Source organism: Ammodytes marinus, assembly GCF_949987685.1.
Source record: "Ammodytes marinus genome assembly, chromosome: 9".
Classification (NCBI taxonomy): Eukaryota; Metazoa; Chordata; class Actinopteri; order Uranoscopiformes; family Ammodytidae; genus Ammodytes; species Ammodytes marinus.
The window spans coordinates 19,474,768-19,497,766 of record NC_137213.1 but is presented as its reverse complement, the minus strand read 5'-3'; the positions used below and the strand labels follow the sequence as shown (position 1 = coordinate 19,497,766).

General features: G+C 42.3%; 1 protein-coding gene across 1 annotated transcript; it reads right to left on the bottom strand.

Annotated features, from left to right (window-relative positions):
- Window positions 1–973: 973 nt before the first annotated feature.
- LOC307255904 (rap guanine nucleotide exchange factor 4-like) lies at window positions 974–21,796 on the bottom strand (the record flags this gene model as incomplete). The annotated part of the gene is made up of 30 exons (XM_080034724.1): window positions 974–1,101; window positions 1,192–1,246; window positions 1,355–1,419; window positions 1,521–1,608; window positions 1,736–1,786; window positions 1,929–2,019; window positions 2,114–2,292; window positions 2,791–2,916; window positions 3,212–3,309; window positions 3,649–3,795; window positions 3,913–3,988; window positions 4,101–4,128; window positions 4,233–4,321; window positions 4,419–4,569; window positions 5,099–5,177; window positions 5,409–5,494; window positions 5,604–5,698; window positions 6,005–6,151; window positions 6,732–6,808; window positions 6,957–7,017; window positions 7,826–7,910; window positions 8,533–8,716; window positions 9,194–9,315; window positions 9,403–9,509; window positions 10,656–10,711; window positions 12,062–12,134; window positions 14,940–15,086; window positions 16,444–16,532; window positions 17,277–17,419; window positions 21,729–21,796. 30 exons carry the CDS (start codon window positions 21,794–21,796, stop codon window positions 974–976), a joined length of 2,991 nt encoding a protein of 996 aa, XP_079890850.1.
- Window positions 21,797–22,999: the final 1,203 nt, after the last annotated feature.

Here is a 22,999-nt window from a genome sequence, read left to right as displayed (position 1 = left end):
TAAAATTACATGGACTGATCACAACTGGTAGAGATTAGCAGGTTTCAATTAATTCAATTCAATGTATGAAGTTACCATTAGGCTCTGCAATCTAGGATCAGTGCTTCCAAATTGTAAAAGGAATGCAATTTGATTTTACAGCTAACCTCAGAGCAGAGCAATACCGAGCAACTTCCTCATCTAGAATAATGCCTATTACACAGGAGTCATCTAATGCAGACAAAAAAATTAACGCAAATACTGTAGTGACAAATTGGAACACGGTTTGCGATACCATTAAGGCTTTAATGCAACTAATACTCTGCTTAGTAATTGTTGGACTGGTTATGGGACACTGATATTTACTTAAAAGGACATCAATTCCTAAAGATTTCGATAAGACTTGGATATATTCATGTAGTAAATAAGCACTTTTAGATTTCATATTTACTTCTGGGTTACTACAGTGTATGGGGTCTATCTGTCTATGAGAGGGATCATCATGGGACTAAGATTTGCTTCTCAGGCAGGTTACAGTAACATATTGTAAACTGGGGGCTCGTCTGGGGTAGCTCAACATCATAGGACTCTCCGATAGAAATCCACTGTATAGAAAACAAAGCCTATGAAGTTCAGTCATGCAGGACATCGATTCCAGTTTCTTTACAATACAGTTCTATCTCATAGGTCCCAAATGGTAACAAGTATTACGGTTGAAACCCCTTCAGTCAAGGGGAGCGGAGACACAGCGACGAGAGCAGCATAACAGCTTCTGTTCAGGCTTTTAATGGCACAGTTTAAAATCCTTGATCCATAATAGTCCATGATAGTGCTTAAGTCAATGAATGTTGGGACTTGCCACTGTACGACCAGTTGAGTTATCTTATGCAGGCGATGTGTGCGTGTGCGTGTGCGTGTGCGTGTGTGTGTGTGTGTGCGTGTGTTTTTATGCTAACGTCACAGAGAAAGGCGATGGTGGTGGAAGATTTGCCGCTCATGTCCGCCGAGGTTCCATCCTGTAGGAGAGCTGCGTCAGGGCCCTCTGGTTGTCGATCACGCAGAGCTTCCTGACGTAGGCCTGGACCTCCGCTTGATTCTTGTTGGGTTGGCATATGTCGGGGTCTAAGTAAAGAGGAGAGTGTGATTGGAAGAATGTGTGTAAAAGCAGCATGTGAATTTAAAGCTTGCTTTTAGGTAATAAACTAGACTTACTGAATGCTTGGCTTCTGCAGTGCCTCACTTGTCGAATTGTGTTCGCTATAATACGCTGGAAAGATACAAGAAAGACTTTTTAAGATCAAGATTATGACACATATACAGTACAATAGACCCCTATAATGATCAATTTGCACATTCAATGTGTAAAGAAACCTACCATTTTCTCAAAATTGACCATATTGTCAATGAAGGTCTTGTTCCCCTCGTGTGTAAATGTCATATCTGTAAAGAAAATTTATGAAAATGAAAAAGAACCCATGAGTTCATTCCCATGCGTTCTCGTTATTGACATGTGTGTCCGTTCTGTTCTCTACATTTCGTACCTTTGAGAAGAAGGGGCATGAAGGGGATGATTGGAGGCTCCAGTTTGGTGACAGTGAGGCGGTAGGACCGGTGGTTTCTTGAGGGGTCCTGTTACCAAACATACAAGTCGTGAATTTCTAACACATTTTGAACTAATTTCCTAAAGGTAGGTTTTTTTTTCAATCTATTTATAGATTTCTGCTCCCAACCCCTATACAATGGTGGTGCAACTCACCATCATACTCTCAAACTCAGCGTAGAACTTCTTAAACTTGGTGGGGAGTTTCTGCCGTAAAAAAAAAAAACATTAAATCTCAATGACAGGAGACATTAATGTAGTGGAGTACTTTAGCAAGAGTGGAATACGCCCAGGGTTCAACTGGAGATCCAGACCATAGATTAGTTAGTTATTTGACTTTTTAGGTTACCTCCCACGTCTGGCTCAGTCTGCTGACGGCCGGGTTGCTCATCCCCATAATGATGGCAAAGAATGAATTCAGGTTCTTAAACTCCCGACAGCTAAGAGAGAAATACATGCAATCAAGACAGTGAAAGTGAATGCTACTCAAAACCAAGCTAGGCAATGCATCTGAACAAGAGGGTGCTGACTCACTGTGCAGCTATCTTGATGAACTTCTTGAGGAGCTGGACTCTCTTGCTGAGCTGTCCACAGAGGCAGACCTCGGTGACCACCCACAGTTGGACCTGGTTGAACCTCCTCAGGAACAGGTCCAGGTTGGCCGTGGTCCTCCTGAAGCTCTGACGGCCAAACGTGTGGTAGAGAAGCTCATGCTAGGGAGGAGACATGAGGGGGGAAGAAGGGGTTTTCCCTTATGAACAATATTACAGCACTAATCTCTTATTCAAGCTAAAAAGCTATAGTGCGTAACTTCTGTTGCCCCTCCATGATTAATTCTGTCTGCGCATCTACAGGAGGTAAGCCTGCAGTAGATAGCGCATGGATTTTATACTTTCTGCTGAAACAACTGAAACATTTCTTTGGCGCTTCTTGTTTTTTTTCTGATCTCCTGTGCCTGTGTTGGGAGGTCACAGCAGTTTGTAAAAGCTGCCATACTAAGAAATAGTGAAAGAGTGTATTGTGGAGCTGATAGGCTAAATAAACTTTTTGTCAACTCGTTTGACGATGGCTTGAATGTAAGCGACATTCATTTCGTATATGAAAAAGTTATGCAATATAGTTTCAAAATAAAGGTGTTGCTGTCCACGCTTGTAACAGATCGCAGCCTTCTACACTGTTTTTTTGAGTGTGTGCCTGTGCATGTGTGTTACCTCATGGACGCAGCTGAAGAGCTCCCAGTCATACATGGTCATTTGGTAAGCCAGGTCCTTAGAGCTCATCAGCTCAAAAGTGGACATGGAGCCTGCAGTGGGACCGTCCTGGTCTGGAAGAGGAGTCTGAGGCATGCAGATGCAAACAATTAAAAAGCACATAACGAAACACACAACATTTTAGGTTCACACACATTAAAGTAACAATGCAAAAAAAATTTAAACATATCACTTGTTTCATATACGGTTGTGACAAGAATCCTCTGTAATATTGCCCGATAATCCCCATTCAACATGATGAACTTAACTTAAGTACTGTACATTTTATTTCCTCTGCCTTATACAACCACAAAGAGTGTTTGCTAGGTTTTTCTTCAAGCCCATTTCATAAAGTAAGTAAAGAAAAGCCTTCATCTCTTACCAGACTGTTGAGCTGCTCTCGAGGACAGGCGAATAATCGTCCGTTGATGCTCAGAGTCGAAAAAACTGACACGTCATTGGGCTTCAGGATTTGTTTTTCTGTAACAAAAATGAGGGAAGCTGAGTTTTCATCAACACCCACGTATGGACAATGTCCATATTGAACACCGTTAAGATACACCACTTTTAAGTGAGCAAACGTTAAAGCTTTAGTGTGTAACTTGTGTTGCCCTCATGAGGAATTCTAACAACACTGTCGGTGCATCTACATGAGGTAAGCATTCGGTGATCCAGCAGATTGGCTTATTCAACTTTGTGTAAACTCGTTTGGCTATGGCTTGAACGTAAACGACACTCATTTACATGAAAAGGTTACGCACTGTAGCTTTAAATCCTGCTCCTTACATACTGTACATGGAGATCAACCTGTGTCCTTACCTCCAGCAGAGCTGAGGGAGACCAACAGGAGCTCTTCGGTGGTGCCAAGTTTGTCGGCCACAGCGCTGATCACTTCTCTTCCCGTCGACGCCACAGCAACCCGGATTGTAGAGTAGGTGTGATCGCTGCAGTACACCTTCAATAGGACTAGACACACATTTGGAAAAAAACTGTAGTGAAACCCTTAACCTTCATCTACTGAGGGACACGAATATCCACATTCAAATGTCATGGCAATCTGGAAAACAGTTCACACAAACTTACTGTCGTCATGGTTCCTAATAGGCTGTTTCTTCTGCAGCCTTTCCTCTCCATTGCTGAACTGTCGTATGAGGGACTTCTGTGGAATTACACCAGACAGTACATAGTCAGCCCCGTACACTACCTTGATGCAGCTTACCTTGTGAAACGTGCAATAAATTTTTTTTTTAAGAAAAATGGTCTCGCCATACTTTTTTGGAGGATTTGGCTTCTTCTGAACTACAAATGTAAATGAGAAAAAAGGAAAAAGTCTCAATAAATGTGGATGGCACATAAAAACATCACATAAATAAAGGTGAACGTGCAGGATCTGGGAAACGTACTGCAATTTGACAACTTTCTCCAGGTCGGGAACCAAGTCTTTCAAGGCTCTCAACATCCGAGAATCATTTGATAAACTCCCGTACAACTCCTGCAGAAACAAGGGAGGAAGATGCCATGCTCACACACCGTACATGTGTAAAATGTATTCATTTGACTAGCTAACTAAAAGCTTTCTTCAGGGTTACCTCAAGGAAAGCGATAGGAGCAGGCTCCTCCTGTAGAATGTATGTGTGTGTGTTAGCCCAGCGCAGGGCCAGAATGAGGGCTTTCCTCTTACTGTTGAGAGCATACTCCAACCGTTCCTGTTCTGAGCCGGGCGGAGATACCGCATGGTAGGTGCACGCAGGGTTAAAGACAAATACAAAGATCGTATACACAAACATGTATATATTTTTACTCAGTTTTATGCAGGGTTTTCAAACAGTTAAACATCTAGAGGTAGGACGTAGACCTATCACTGCATCCTAGGTACCAGACATTTGCATCATAACAAACATTATTTGTTTGCATCATATCATCAAGTAGATGAACAGACGCACTACAATGACTAAGACAAATAAGAAAAGACCTTCTTGGCTGGGATTGCAACCTATTAGCCTGGTGTGAAGGGAGGTGAGCGGTTCATTAGTGCTGGATGGTCAACTGCTGCTTCAGCGCTTCCATAAGCAAAACCCCTGAGGTGTCCGATCCAAGATGCTGTCATTAGCCCTGTTATAGCATGCAGCAAACAATAGACACTTGTCACTTTCTGACATGTTGTAAATTTGTAAGTGTATGTGACCTGATTAGTGGCCATCACGTGAATAACAAAAAAAAGAAAATAGAAAAATGGCGTGTATAAAGGGCTGAGAGCAGAAAAGGATATTGTGCCATGAGGAGAGGGCACAGCTGGCTGTTGGGCATGAAGACACAGTGCATGAGGACAAAATCATCCACTGCTGGGTCTAACAGACAGGAAGAAATAAACAGACAACAAGAGGGAAGAGAGTCAGGTGGTAAAGGAAGAAATAGGTTCAAAAGGTAGTGAAAATGCCAATCATTGTAATCTCTCTTTCAATCCCTCCTTTTTTAAACACAATGCATTTGATATAGTGTCTTGACCATCTCTGCTAAGCAACTATTCAAAATTCATTTAAGGCTAAAAGCCAATTAATTTTGCATTTCATTTTGGCTACCTGGTTCACTGTGATGTATGTCCATCCTCATAGTCTCCAGGAAATGCTCAAGAATCTTCTCTGGTGTTCCTGATATCACAGTGTACCTGCAAAAGATGCAAAACAATGTCATGAAAAAACTGCAACCACTTATCTTTGAGAGATAGACAGAGAGAGTTTAATTCTAAATATGTGTGCAAGACTCCTCACACATACTTGATGCTTCCCAGTGTGGAGGTGCGAGGGCTCTTCTCTAACACCAGCACAGCTTGTTCATGCTCTTTTAAGCGCACTGTATTGGCTTCCACATCCTAGGACGTATGGACAAAATCGGTTATGTGAAATGCAAAAATTTGGCTTTTCAAAAAAATAAACATGTAACACCAATCCTCTGCCAGAGGAGGGAGACAAACATCCTAGTCAAGCAGAATCACCTGCAGCATGGTGCTTCAACAGTTATCATTTATTTAAATAGAGGTAGCAGTGACTTTGTGAACATGCATTTATGTATGCATTAAAAAACACTATTTGTCATAATATGATAAATGGTGACAATGTGTTACTGGTGGGATAACACTTGTATCGCATCAGGGAATAAATGTTTCTGCTCTGCCAACCCTGAGTATCCTGTTGAAGTCTTCCTTGTCCACGCGAAGGAAGTGGCAGTTGTCCTCTCTCAGGACGATGGAGGCAGCGCGGGGTGAATCTGTAACCAGGGCCAACTTTCCAAAGTCATCCCCCTCGTGCAGCGTACACACCACACCCTGAGACACACACACACACACACACACACACACACATAAACAAACGAGCTCAGACACTGACCCAGTTTACTAGTCATTGTGAGCCCTGAAGAAAAATCTGTACAGAGCAAGAGGACTGGTATGAATCATCTGGACAGTGTGTGTGTGTGTGTGTGTGTGTGTGTGTGTGTGTGTGTGTGTGTGTGTGTGTGTGTGTGTGTGTGTGTGTGTGTGTGTGTGTGTGTGTGTGTTTGGTAAGCGTGCGCAAGCCTGTGTGTGTAGAGCGCAAGTGTGATGGATGCACAGACACATACATGAGCATGAGTACATCTGCCTGTATACAGTGGTAGTAAATGAGTGTGAGGTGTGAAATTGTGTTTGCGGACAATCCCTTAAGCTATTCAATCATAGTGATGAGTCATTGTGAGCTGAGCAGAGTTTGCCAAAAACTACACACACCACACATTGCAGTCTATTACATACAGATAATATATCATCAAATGACGCAGAAAAACAAAAAACAATGCTCGTGTCTGACAAAGATGTTAGGTGGAAGAATGCATTCACACACACACACACACACACACACACACACACACACCTTGCCATAGATAACCACATTGACAGAGCCCTTCTGGATGATGTACCATGACGTGCCCTCCTCTCCTTGGTTGAACACTGGATATATAAAGAGGACAACTGTGTATTACTAACACATACATTATTAACACACACACAAACACATATGTGGCAAGACTTTAAATACCCCTGCTGTACACTACGTACACAAACAACAATTCATTTTAGGAAATGAGCGAAGACTCACACACGGTTCCAGCTTTCGCATGCGACTCGAAAATGACAACGCTCGCCAGTTCCCTCTTCACCTACAAACCAGAGCACACTGTTGAGTCACAATGGATTTGACTTCACTGCAGGAATATATGAGAGGAAAGTGAAATGCACCGATCACGGTGTTTAAGGATTATTCAAAAAGTGACATGACAGCATCAAACTTGCGTTTTTGCTTAAAGGTGCTCTGAGGAACTTTCAGTGTGTGTTAATTCTAGCGACCCCTTTGGTCAAAAGCAGTGGTGTTTTTACCACGCCAGCTGTTGTTCCTGGGTGAGCGTACCCATGACAAAGGCATTAAGAAAAACTATATAAAAATAGCATTCTTTGCACTGATGGTCTCGTTTGCTGTTACATGTAATTTATGATCATCAGAGGAAAAATTAGATTGATTCAGAAATACTTAAAAGTTCCTTGTAACACCTTTAAATGTATATTTATAAGCATGGTGTTCAAATGGATAATGGAGGAAAATAGGATTAAAGAACAGTTAAATGAAAAACCTTGTGGAACTTTTTAAACTGTGGCCTTTTATTACTGTAATAATGAGATTGCATTTGAGACATGTAATACTGATCCTAGGATAATATAAAGTATTAAAAGCCCAACAGAATTTCTTCAGGAGCCACTACAGGCTTAAGGACTCCTCCATCTGGTGAACGCGTGCAAACACAGGGGCAGATTAGTGTGTTAAACTGTGTCCCATTACGCTGGTAAGAGAAATGCCGACAGTGACTATAACACCACCCTCTGGTTTTAGACTATCCCAAGTGGTCTTACTTCGGCCCTTGTTGGAAACCTGTACTGTCCCTTTAAAAAAGAATAGTGGAGCAGCTGACTCACAGTGTTGGAGAGGTGAGCTAAGGCCTTGATGTGAAGCAGCTCATCATAGATGATCTCCAGGTCATCCCCTGTCCTCTGACCAGGCCTGCGCACACACACACACACACACACACACACACACACACACACACACACACACACACACACACACACACACACACACACACACACACACACACACACACACACACACACACACACACACACACACACACACACACACACACACACACACACACACACACACACACACACACACACACACACACACACACAGGGTCAGTTAGTCAGAATCAACTCACTGCCAAAAGTTCATGCCCTCTGATAACATTGTGGCAAATTTAGTCGTGACACATCCTACTGCTTAAATAGTGTTTTGAAAGTAAGTCACGACAGCCGAGTTATTCATCCCATTTTTAAATATTACTGTGCCTTACAAATATTGGTTTAAGTTACATTGGGTTAAGTATGCCTCACAAAGCGTAATCAAAATTCAGCAAACACGGCTGGAAGGATACATGGTTAAATCAGCTGTTATAATTCACTTGAAAGTAATATCTATGTATGTGTATGAGCACTTGTAATATGTGTGTATTTACTGTATATAGCCACTTTCACACAGTTTCACACATAGTTCCAGAGAGAGAGAGAGATTTGTAATAGTGCTGTGAATGCAAGTTAAGGCAACGTTTTTGATCTGCACTGACGATTTCCTGAGGATCATGCGCAGCAGGGCGTCAGGGCCGATCTGAGCGAGGAAGAGGATGGTCTCCGGCAGCTCTTCCTCACTCTCCCTCTTCTCCTCTTCGCTAGGCAGCGGCGTGTCTTCCTCCTCGTCGTCCAGGAAACGGTAGAACAGGTACTTGTCCTGGAAACCCAGCTCCTGATCCACTGAAGAGCAGACAAAGGGTGAGAAGACATACATTTTAAAAAGACACTTATGTACTATATCGTAAGCGCCTGGTGACTTTCTCATCTCACAACATCATTTCAGAAGCCTTTTGAGTATGAGTTCAAAATTCAAATCAATATTTTATGCTCCTGCTTTATGATGAACTCCCCTGCTGCTATTCGTACTGGCACCCCCACTGTGATTGATGTGCAGATTTTATGTTAAACAGAGACACTTTGCTTTAAGTATAAAACCTATTTCCACTATGATAAAACTTTAATTTATACTCTAAATAGCAATAATCTTAATTTATGTGTTGAATACAATTAGGATAAAGTGAAGATGTTATTTTTTTTTACTGCCTTTGCAATAGAGGTTAAGGAAAAGACTATTGAATGCATGCTATGAAAATGGTACAGTGCACGCAATCAAACCAAAGAGCATACACTGATGAGAGAGCCTAAGTTTTTAGTTACCATGGTTGAGCACCCCTTCTTCTAGCAGTGCTTGCCACATCCCAACCGCGTGAGACCGCGTGAGAACACACGCACTCTGCAGCACTAGCCAGTCCACCAGCTCTGTGCCTACACAGCATTGTCTGTGATACACACAAATCAATTATTTATTTATTTTTCAAGAAAAAGCGGTTTCATGCATAATTCTGTGTAAACACGCACACTCTTACCTGTATGTCTTAAGGTGGTACTTTCTGTCTCGGATCATGTGTGGGGCTCTGGACAGGATGGCGTTACGGAGAACCTTCCCCGCTCTCTGCAGCTTCTCTGAAGGAATCTGTACAGACGGGAACACCAAAGTAGTTTGGTGAACTGTTATCTAAAGAGCTAACAATTGATGACTCTGGGATGTAACGTTTACACATACAAAAGGCGAGAGAATTACCAATCCAAGTCAACAGCTTAATGAAAAAAATGCAACGTTGCCCTGAACATGGGCCTCCTCAGTGCAATATTAAATGTATTGCAATATTTTGCAAACTGGCTAGAATAATACCACCGATCTTTGTGTCCAGGTGAGCTAATATTGCAAGGTTGAACTGCAAATTCTGACTGCCAATTTAAATCAACAAATTATTTTGTAAAACCATGGGAACATCTCAATAAAACATACAGTAGTAACATTCAGTACAGCATTAAACAGCATTTCACAGTAAAACTGCATCAAAAACACACAATGCATACACACTAACACATCCTATACACACCACACTACACCTGTACATCAGAAATAGAAGAAAAGCTCAGATGTGTATGCACACACACACATACAAACAGCTGTTGTTGAAAAACAACAAAGGAACACATGCTAATTGGCAGATGGGATCTCTCTTCTATGTGCATGCATTAGCTAGCATTAGAATATGAACAGAGGATCACAGCTGTGAGCCACTTGTCTCCTCTCAGAACACACACACACTCTGGCATTCAGGTTCATTCACAAACATGAAAAGTCTGTAGCAGCGTACAGGTTTATGACACTGCTCTACAGAATGATGCTTTAGTTATTTTCTAAATTGCCTTTTGATTTCAATAATAACAACTGCATTTTTTATAAGGTTAAAATCACTCATCTGTTTGCCAGCTCTACTGAACCAAAATATGGGGCCAAAATATACATTTCTGCTCAAGCCTCTATGCCCTGTCCGCACAGATATTCTGATAGAAGAAGTGAGCTGCAGTGGGGAATAGAGGAAGCCAAGATAAAGTTGGACTGCCTGGTCTGCAACGTATTGGTCGTGAGTTTGGTTCATTCATGCTTTGAGCTGTGTGGAAGTGAACAGCTCACTGAAACGTATTGGCAGACCTTATTAGATGGATCAAGTTGCCATGCTGAACGTTTTTTTTTTTGTCTTTTTCTACTTCCTGCACAATCAAAGATGGATATTTATCTCAGAAAACAGGAGCTGGAGTGAGAGTATACCTTGCTGTGAGCTTTGTTTGTAGGGTCCGAGTTCATGTTGTCTTTGTCTGTGAGTCCTGAGGAGGAAGACACTGTTGAATTAATAATTTTTACAAGGTGCAGATACTTTTCACTCCCAAAACATCAAAATAAAACCTATTCATTACGTAGGTTAATCTTCCTTGTCTTCTTCTAATATATCTTATTATTTTACATATACTACATGGCATTACAATTTGTTTCTAATTTTATGAACAACTAAACACATCTGGGGCCTCATTTATAAAGGTGTGCATAGAATCCATCCCAAAACATTGTGTCCGCAAAATTGGGATTTATAAAACTGTGCGGCGCACAGTTGCACGCAATCTTCCCTTTATAAATACCCACCTGCGGTGAATTGTGCGCGGACGATCTCTGCCCCGTGTCCTCCCACTTCACCTCCCAGTTTCATCCCACAATCTACCATACATGGCGAATGCTTAATAACTCCTGAATATGGTGACGCTCTTAATAAGCACGGCATTTTGACTGACATGAGGAGAGAAAGGAGGTGACCGGCCACAAAGAAAGCTACTGGGAAGGAATAGAGCCTGCGCCATGCGTCGCTGAAACTGGCTCAAACACACACACGCGTGCACTGATCACATACCATGATTGGCGCAGTCATTATAGTCTTTGTAAAGCAGTTTCGCCCAACTTTGTACTGTATGAAATATCACGTATTAGCCTACCTGTAGGATATGTAGGCCTACATAAAATGTGTTGTGAAAAGTGAAATAATGCATTAGCCTATAGTCTATTCCAGAGCATTGTTTCCCTTCCGTGAGATCCACACATTTCCAACAACGCCAGATTATAGTTTAAACTTCCAGGTTAAATTGTTATGGGAAAGAGATGCATGTAATAATTTGCTAAATTCATAACTTGATTTTATCAAACGAAATATACTGTTTTAATTAATAGTGTTGGCCTTACCTTTGTACAAAACTACTTTTTACACACTGCCTAAAATATAGATTTGCTCTCCTGCTGGCCACTCACGGACACACCTCCCGACGTATATGATATTATTATAGAGTAGCGCAATAACGTTCAATTTAAAAATATAACCAAAACATGTTAAGACCTATTATTTTGTGGTGTTGCCATTGAGTGTCGCTAATTCCCCAAGTCAAGAAAACCTTGCGGTAGCTCTAGGCATGGTCAAAAGTTGGCGTAGGAATACGCACACTTCTCCGCAAAGAATTTTTCTATCAATACCAACGTTTGCCACCGCACATTTTACCGCACACTTCTGCCTGTCTACGCAAGGTTTTTTATGCACAGCAAGCTTTATAAATGAGGCCCCTGGTCCAGTTTTTAACTAAATTAGCGACATTTACAGCATGTCATTCATTCTGGTGTGTTTGTGTGTCTCTACTCACTGTCATTGTTGGATCCACTCTCCATAGCTCCATAAGGAGGGGCCAAGAGTCCAGCCAAGCTCTGACGATACTTCTACAAGTCAAAACACAAAACACTTGAAAACATTTCAACTCTATTCTAATGAAGTATGATGTATAAAAAAGACATACTCATTCAATAAACATCAAAACCAATGTTTTTAATGTCTGTAACATACACACATACACAGTCACACAAACACTACAAGTGCTCCTCAAAACAAAGCCCTTTGTACAACCAAGATCATTTACATGCAGAGCAACTAACATTATATAACACACACACACACACACACACACACACACACACACACACACACACACACACACACACACACAGCAGCAGCATTCAAAACAGGGTTAATGAGGGCAGCCAATGCTGCTAAATGTGTACAGCTGTTGAGAACAATAAGCTGTGTATGCAATTCAATAGAAAAGATGCACAGTAGGTCATTTGGAGCCTCAATGTGCCACCGCTCTACAGCAAGGTCATTACCAAGCAACCCAAACCTTTTGAGGATTGCGAGGTACACACACACACTAAAGAGTGGAAAGGGGGATAGAGAGATATCCTCTGTTTGACCTCAAGACACACACAGCCCCCTGTCTCTGTCACTCTCTCACACACACACACACACACAAAGAAAAACGATTTCTAGGAGTTTCACTTACATTTTCGTGAAATACACAACAAAAGTAAAATTGACATTTGGGATAACATTAGACCTTCCAGCCCCTTGTGCACACCACATACACAGCTTTACAGTGGAGAGTCTCACATACTATACTACACAGCTTTACAGTGGAGAGTCTCACATACTATACTACACAGCTTTACAGTGGAGAAGTCAGACTCACCTGAGGTGGCACACTCTGCTGCCTAATGTTGGACGGCTTGAAACTCCAGAGAGCTGCCCTCTGCTCCTTTACAACTCACACACACAAGCCACCGGATAGCATCCTGCTCAGAACAAGCCGCTCTCCTCCTTTTTTTCTCCCTCTCTCTAGCTCTCTCTCTCTCTCTCTCTCTCTCTTTGTCTTTCTCTCTCTCTATCACACAAATGACCCAGTGTCTCTCGCTCGCCCTCTCTCCCTGCGACCCAGGCCAAGGACCAAACCACTTTCTCTCACAGGTTACCACGGTGATCTGAGTGTCTTTATGACCAGTCTACTCCAGTAGAGGAGGAGAGGGAGAAAGAGAGGGAGGGAGGGAGGGAGGGAGGGAGGGAGTGAGAGACAGAGAAAAGAAAGAAAAGCCTAGTGAGGGTGAGGGGTGAGGAGGGAGGAGGGAGGAGAGGAAGTATGCTGGCAAAAGACACGGTACGGCCAATAGTGGAGAGAGGAAGTGGGCAGGAGAAATGTGCAGCAGGTGAAAGGGACAGAGGAGTAAATGAGGATAGAAACAAAAAAAGAAAGAGAGAGGGACTTTCAATAGGAGCCCGTTGAGTCCGGGCCAACCAGCCGTCCTCCGTTTGATTTACTGTTGTGTATGTTTACACGCATCTGTCAGAGACAACAGCCCCGATTTGCATGTACACCGTGTTTATTCAACCCACTGCCACTTGGTGTTAGAATTATGGAGCAGCGCCTTTTCTTTCTTTCATCCTTCGCATCAAACGAATGCCTGCATTCATCCCGTAGCTTTCTAGTCCCGGGCCACGCGCACACACACAAGCACACAAACACATGGATGAAACACAAAGATCCTTTTACTATGGGCTGAATATGATTCAAAAAGGAGGACAACCTCAGGCTGTGCTATCTGCTTTATATGTCTATCGTCCTAAAATAGACAGCACAGAGGAGGGCCGAGTGCACTTAGTCAAAAAACAACACTCTCAGCCTGATAATAACAGAGCACTCACGCTTTAATAACCAATTATATATGGCTGTATATCTCGCCTTTACATCTTCCTGTATCTTCAAACAGAGGTATCACGTGTCAGTAAACCCAATATGAAATAGTAATAAAAAATACTGAAGAGGTCTTTTTTTTCAAACATTTCAACAACGAATCGATAGAAGCGTTTTTCTCCTGAAGCGGATAGCAGAAAGGCCATCAAAACACCATTATCTTTAGAGAAATAATTAAAGGTTTTGTCAACAGTGTAAAGTAAACAATGCTCATGGTCATATCAATTTTTGAATATAACAATTTTTTTGAATATTTACCCATGTAGAAACACATTGACAAGTTTAACCACAGAATAAAGCCATAGTTTTACTACCAAAACCAATAATTAACACACTGAAAATTAGAGTGAATATACCTGTCTAATCAGGGTAATAAAATCTCTTATCCCATATCCTTTAATTAATTACTAAAAGTGTGCTAGTAGAAATTAAAGTCTACATTCAAAGAGTCCATCATTGATTTACAGTGACAAAGAAAACAAGACAAAATAAGACTACTGCAACTACTTTCATTTCCTAACATTAAAGAATGCAAGTTTTTCTTTATCAAGCAATGGAGTGGACACCACTTGGGACATGTTCTTGGAAATAAATGTGTCCAAATTTCTTTGAAAAAAAAAGAATTTTTTGTTAATTCTTTAAATCTGAATGGGCCATTTTGAATATGTCATACTGGATTTGACACACATACTCTCTCTCACTCTCTGTCTCTGTATGCCTATGTCAGCTTATTGAGTATCACCTGAGGTATGTGTCTAATAGGTGGAATAGAGGGCACTGTTATGGTGGACAGCCCTCTTGTGGTTAGAGGCACAATTACAATGGAAAGCCTCCTGAAATGTTGCAGGGGAAACCTTTTCCAACCATTTAGGTATGGTACCAGGACAGAGTTCATGCTGAATTATGAAGACCATACTGAATTAAACTCTCTCTCTTGCTCTCTCACCTCCCAGAGGCTCTTGAATTCCCTCTGTTCGATTCGGAGCAGCTCACTGGTCTCCCTGCTGACGATGGTAGCGTGGCGCGGTGTGTTGTCCAGGATGGACTCCCCGAAAGCTGTCCCAATCCCCAGTGTACAGATAGTGACGGCATCCTGCACACACAAATACATCTCTTGCTTAAATAGCTGCCAGAGAATAAAGGTTTGGGAGACCAAGCGTTTCAATTTAAGGCTTAAATAAGCTTAAATGATACACACAGGAGTAATGGTCAGTAACAAATAATAGGGCTACAGCTAATGATTATTATATATTCAATTATTAATTATATTTTTGAATAATATTTCATTCTTCATTACATCATAAATAAGTGCTGAGTGCTTCAAATGCTCTTCACGGTTTTCTAGATGAAATGTCTACAGTCCAAAAAACTAAAATATTATTTTTCTATCGTCTTGTAAAGATAAAAAAGGAGCACATTTTCAAATTTTAGAAGCTTAAATTAAAGAATATTTTATCAATTTAAAAAAAAGACTAAATAGGTGCAGATTATTGTGGATTGACAGACATTGACAGCCCCTTGACATATTGCAGCAGTAGCATACAGATATACTGTATGTATAAGTTAGCTGTATAAAAAAATAAAAGATGACAGACATGAGCAGTAGACAGATTGATATATGGTGATTAATGCAAATAGATTCAAATATGTGGGACTTGTAAACAGAGTATTCTGTTAGAAAAATAGCTCTGGGTGCTTGATATAATTGGTCATGCCGGGGGCAATCAAGCACACATACAGAATGCTTGCACACACATAGACCAACACCATCCAATGATTTAAACATATATTCCGCATGCAGTGGAAACCCTTTTCAGCCATCCAAACTGACATTTCAAATATAGCCACAGAAACTAGGCCACCAATGGCACTTTAGGGCTACATACATGAAAAGGACGATTCACAATGGAGGGGCTCCCATCTTCAACTGGGAGCAAATCCTCTCTCTCTCTCTCTCCCTGCCTCTCTCTCTGTCTCCCACTCTCTCTTCTCCCACATGTCATTCATCTCCTCTATATGTGCAGTTTAACCCTGTTTCCACACTCTGTCATATACGCTGTAACACATCCGAAAGAACAGTCCTCGGTGGACCTATTGTCTGTACTGTGGCAGCTTTGCTCCAGCATATTCAGGGTGCATGATGACATGAGCTAATGTACTAGAACAATGTCAGCATTGAAGGGAGTTTTGCAGGAACAGGAGGAGCACTTGTGGGAGAGGCCTGGGACTGAGGAGTAGGTTTTGATAATAATAACAATAGAGAATAGGTAAAAAAAGGTCAACTTTGCAAAAATAGAAAGGAAATTACAGGATGGTGCCCCAGTAGATATATTATTAATTAATGTATTCATGATTGGGACACAAGAAGATAAATGAAGCAAGTTATTATGCATGTACTGTAGCTCCAGTCTGACTTGAACTGGATGAAATGAATTGAACTTGGATCTCACCTGGTGGATTGCGGTTTCTGACACTTTGACATCCAGAGAGCCGGACAGGACAGCGTACCAGCTGGTGCCGATGTCCCCCTGTCGAAACACTGAAGACAGCAAAACACATTCATGAATTGAAGAAAAAACAAGATTCCACTGTTCTCTAATATCATACCACAATCAATTCATTTAGAAGATACACTTGTCCCCCAACTGACATTCACATTGGTTTTGCTCTAGGAAGTAAAACACAAAATGCCCACGGTTAATTTAACCATACAAAAAAAGAACAATAGATGCGAGGGGTGAGTCAGTTAGATTCCTAAATTGGAGCAACTGAAGCTTTTCTCTCCATTTTGTATGAGTGTAAATTATCTATTATATATATATCAAACAAACTATTTTAACGGCACATGCACAATTCTTCTGATATTTTATGGGTGAAGCAATTATTTGAAAAGCAATAAACAGATCATCGTGACATATCATCAATGCAACACTCATTAGAGTGTGTCCATACAAAGGCCTCTGCAGGACGGTGATCATATGTGCTAACATCCATATTATAAAAAATGTCCTTACATCATTTGTGTTTGGAGAGGTATGTGCAGTGCAGGCATGTGATTAAAATGACAGCACTTTGCATTAAAGCAGCCTTAAGAAACAGAAAGAAATGGGATCTTCTGCAGCCCGACTGTCATATAATAATTGTGTAATGATGCTGTTGATGTACACAAAACCACACCGTGACATGTCATGTCATAATCTCATGTTAGTGTGTGTGTGTGTGTGTGTGTGTGTGTGTGTGTGTGTGTGTGTGTGTGTGTGTGTGTGTGTGTGTGTGTACGTACACGTGATGCCTTTCTCCAGACATTCGTAGAAGGCAGAAGCACAGATCTGCAATAGGAGTGGAGGCGGAAACCTCTGGAAAGCTTTGACCTCTCTCAATCTGGTCAGAATAATGTCCACATCCTCTCCCGAGCGCTCAGTGGGCCTGTGCACAAAATAACCGCCATTAATCTATAACCTATATAAAGTTAGCTTGTTTACAGGATCATATCGGTGTTCTTGTCATGTTTGTGGCCTATTAACTGCAAAAAACATTGATACAAAACGGTTCACTGTGATGGATCATCTGTCCCAACTCCCAAGCGAGTTTATTTTTGCAGAAATCAATCAAAATCCTACAGTGTGCTTTGGAAAGTGGTTGGCAGCAGTAATGTTGAATATTTGCATTGAGCAGTTTATGGACAAAAACGTGAATAATCAGTGGTCTTTTCCTTTAAGATAAAAGCCAGTCCTATTGTTTTAGTATTATCTATGCACACACTGCCTCATTGTTCAGCCTGGTGTCTTAGCGATAACGGTCGCGAGGGCCGCAGGCGTTGCTTCTCTCGGCTCAGTCAGACCCCCCACAGGGTGTGAATGTAAGATCTCATTTGTAACACAGTTCCTTCAGAATTGGCTTCAAATGTGTGCACACGCAAGAGAGCGAGCACGCCACTGTCTGACATCTAGCCTACGCTGCCGCACAGGCACGAGAACGCACAGAATTTTGATCCGAGATCTTAAAACATTCTGTTCTTGTGATGTGGTGGTGAAAAAAAAACTACATAGCCAAAACCTCTGAGTAACACAGAATGAAGTCAGCCTCATTCATTCACTTATTTTCCTATGCTAGTGACTCATCCTTGCACGTGTGTGTGTATGTGTCTGTTTGTTTGTTCACAAAAGGAAAGCTAATGCTCTTCTCCCCTTCACAGCGAGAAGCCGTCTATCCCCTCTCCTCCCTTATCTCCTTCCTCTTCCCTCGCTCCGAGGTCTCTCTCTCTTTCTCTCTCCTCTATGTCTGCCTCCACTAAACATTTCCCTAATCTCCATCCAATTTTTCTTTTTGCTCTTGCTCTCTCAAGACTTGCCTCTTTCTCTCAGGAACATGATAGGCATGATGGGTAAAGAACAAACGGCCCTCTCCTCTTCTTTAAGCTAAACCCATTTTTCTCCTCTCCAGTGGCGGCACATTCACGTATCCCTGCACCCATTAAGTCCCCACCACTAACAGACAAGCACTTACTCCCTATCCTCCCATTATTATCCATTTATTTCTGCTTTGCAAGCTCACAGGCGACTATTACTCCTTGTCCTCTAAACCCACACGTGCGCACACACACACACACACATACACACACACACACACACACACAGATGAACACACATGCATTTGTGTCCCCAAGCAGTAGCACTGTAGATTGTCCTCTGTACCGGGGAACGGTCCTCCCAAATAAACACAGGCTTAGCCTAAAGGGCTACACAGATTCCAGTCATACAGAGTCAGCCTCGAACTCTGGGAAATTACAGACAGGTCCTTTTTTTCTCTCTTTCTCTCTCCCTTTTTTACTGTCTGTGACTCATCCTCCCATCACCCCCCCTCCTACTGCTTGCATATTGGCCATCGGTGCTCTGACCGAGCGTCATCACACCACAGTGTATAGGCTGGGTTAATGCTTTAGACAGGTGGGCTCTCACACACTGCTACAGTGAGAGACAGGGAGGTTAACTGTGCCATGCCGGCCTCACCCTTCATGCCATCGGCATCGGTGAAACTGTTAAAATCCGTCAGTCATCATAATCTCTCGGTTAAGTCCTATAGGTCATTCTTTCTCCCGTCTCTGTGCTTGCTCGCTCCCTTGCATGTCCAGAGGAATCTTGCTTGCTTTAGTGGGTGTGAGACGGATGTGACTTGAGAGCTGCTGTTCACCTTGTCTTACTCTGCTGTCTTCCTCAGTCTCTCCCCCCACTGCTCACGTCAGCAGATATCTCAGCTTTCAACTATACACTTTGTGGCAACACACGTGCGCACGCACACACACACACACACACACACACACACACACACACACACAAGCACACAGGACTTACAAATCGAGCGGCATGCAGCATGACATACACTGACTACAAAAATGGAGGGACACAGCAGAAGGTTCTGCAGATTGTTTTGAGTAAAACATCCATCTGGAAGGATTCGCTGTTTCCAGACAAATAAATCATAGGTTGATTTGTGGCAGCTCACCAAAATGTCAAAACAAGCCTCCTCAACACAAACAGATTACCCCGGGGCTGGCAGATTAACGCGTGGTAACTGTAACAGAGACACTCTTGAATCATATTTGCACAGCTCATTGGCCTCCCCGTCTGCTTCACCAGTAAAAAAAAAAAAAAAAAAAAAACTGAGATCCTGTTAAAACACTGCATATGTTATCAGCATAAACACAACGCAGCTCACAATTTATCATTGAAAAAATTACTCATTCAGCAAATCAACCTTCACTCTGTGTGTATGAGAGACTGTAGCTTTGACTTAGGGGACTTTTTTCTCTTGGACTTATTGTTTACCAAGTCATATTGAAAGTGTGTGAACTGGTCCCAGTGCTTCAACCAGCATCTGGACCGCTGCTATTCGGGTGTTTTGATTGGACTGTCTATAACCTCCCCCGGGGCAACACTGAACAATAACAAATCTGACCTTATCTCACACACATTTCACACTCGCTGGCAATAAATGTCTTTGGGCAGATATATTAGCGACATTGGTATCTTAACTGCTGCCTGTCTTTTAGCTATTGCCTCTTCCCCCGCCTCTTACTCCCTCACACATCAACAGTTCCTGTGGATGAAAGCTACCAAACACTCACACACACACACACACCGCCTGATATTGATTGAGTAAGGAGGAGCATAGCTAAAGGAGCGCTGAGTGCTCTACAATAAGATCCTGTCCCGTCTAATCTGACGACCCAGGCTGGCCTTACTGACACCCACAGTTCTACTGCATATCAGCAACATTTACTTTAGAGACTTACAGAACTGTAGGGTGCCATTTGGCGGATGTGTTTTTTTAAATATGAAACACCAGATTGGTCACACTCATAATGATTGTTATAATCATATTTTAGCCAATGTTCCATTCTTTCACAACTAAGTACCCCACAATCTATCAACACACAATAACTCAAATGATATATTATATTATATTATATTATATTATATTATATTATATTATATTATATTATATTATATTATATTATATATAAAATACCTGAATTTAATTTGTCTTTGTTTTTTGATTTTTTACCAAACCAAGTTGAATATGTTTGATCGGCAAAACAAGCCATTTGAAACCATCACAGTGGATATTCAAGAGGAGTTACCAGTAGATTGATCACTGAAATGGATGGTAACATTGTTGCAGCCCTACAGCGCATTGTAGGCCTATTTAAATCATGCAACCAGATAAAGTCTTGTTACAGGTGAGGAGGAGAAGACAAGATGGTAGCTTCAGGTTGCCAATGGTAACATGGGGATGTGTCATAGAGAGGGGTGTGCAGTGTATGTGTGTGGGTGTGAGCTATGGGGTGCACTCCTTTTACATCATTGCTTGCTTTTTGGTGTTAGGTGCATCACCCACAGTTATTAACCTATGGGCAGGCATTTTGTCTTGTTTATTTATTCAAGTCCTTTCCCTTGGATAGGTTAGGCATATGGTTTAATTTTTTAATTTTTATATTTTTGGCACAGCATGCCCCCAGCATGCAACCTTTCAATGTTAACTAGAAAGATGCAGCAGCATGGATGGACTGAAAGGATTTCTAAGCACTGCAGTTTCCGGATTGTGAAATGAGATGACAATAAAACATAGCTTACTGTAAATTGTTGCTGTTCAGTCATTGTAAACTGTGCAGTCAGAGCAGACAAATACTGCCTCACATGCAGCATTGTGAATGTGATATATATAAAAAATCGCATTAACATAATCCATTGACCTGCATCTAATCCTCATTTAACAAACACCCAAAGGTGAGGAATTCTAAAAACGTATTTCTATTTGATTTAGGCAGACAGACATAAACCATGTGCGCCTTTGAGCCAACTATCACAGCTCATGCAGTGCTCAGACTACATCCCGGTGAACCTCGAAACCAGCAACGCCTTTATTTTGACCGGGCGGCCACAAAGATGGGAATTACAAAATAAGGCTTTCTATTGTTATGCTCTGCAGCTGGATGGGAGATACCAAATTCCCTGAAAATGACAATAACCTAGAGTGTATGCCAACGACTAGGCGTATATGCTATTACTGCACACTCACTCACACACACACACAGCACACGCAGCGATCGCCGGCTGCGATGTATCACGTTGACGCGGTTGAATGAAGGAAAACACAACCGTAGCAGTGCGTGGGGATGGGGATGGGGATGCACGGCGTGGAAATGTCGCGTGGAGGAGAGTGTGGATTCCCGTACCTTTTATCCAGACAGCAGATCCATTCCGCGGATGGAGACGTGCTGGGGGACGTCTGCACCGCGACCATCTTCCCCGTCCGTGTGTCGGTGTGATGCTACCGGAGGAGAGGAGGCTTCCCGGCTGACGGTGGTCCTTAATGAATGTGCGCGCCCCCTCCCCGCCCCGTTGCTTCGAGCTGTCTCGCACAACTACAGGCTGCTGCTGATGCTGCCTTCAGTATGGCATACAGAGGACTTGAGTGTCACACATAAAAGACAGCATGACATAACTTACAGTAGGCTAGCCTACAGTGCACTGCAATGCTTGGAGACCTAACTCCCAATTGTGGCATTTAGAATAGAATATATTAACATGGCAGTTGTAGCACATGGATAGGCATAAAGCAAGTCCGTCCATGTACAGTACATATATTGCCTATACTCGTGCTGTTGTGTAGGCCTACCACTTACATATACATCATATTTGAAGAAGGCAAAATAAACAAACTCAAATGTATTTGATTAAACACTTCCTTATCCTTATACTCAACTACTCGTCGGGTCAGCTCCAGTTGGGGACCCCACTTCTCTTTCCTGGGGATTCACCATCTTGACTAGGGGATCAAAAGGCGTTCCCAGACCAGTGTTGGCATAACATCTCTCCACCTAGTCCTGGGTCTTCCTCCTCCCAGCTGGTTGTGCCTGAAACCCCCCAGGGAGGAGCCCAAGTGGTACCCTTACCAGATGCCAGAACCACCAAAACGGTCTCCTTTCTACACAAAGAAGAAGAGGCTCTATTCTGAATCCCTCCGGGGTGACTAATAATCTCACCTTTAAAAGGATACACAAACCACCCTCCTGAGAAAACCCATTCTGGCCGCTTGTACTCACAATCTTGTTCTTTTGGTCAAGACGAGCCAGCCTTCATGACTATAGTTGAGGCTGGGAACCAAGATTGACCGGCAGATCTAGAGAACTAGCCTTCTGGCTCAGCTCTCTTTTCATTGGTGCTGTAAATCGATTGCAAAACCGCCACCCACTGCTTTGAATCTCCGGCTGATGTCCCACTCCATTGTCCCCTCACTCGGGAACAAGACCCCGAGGTGCCTCTGGAGTAAACAATCCATCGTTTGAGAGCCATTGCCTCAGATTTAGAGGTGCTGATCCTCATCCCGAACGCTTTACAGTCAGTGGCTGAGAAACTATACAGTGGGAGCTAAAGGTCACAGACCAATGATCCATCAGAACCACATCATCTGCAAGAAGCAGCAATGCGGTCCCCAACCTACAGA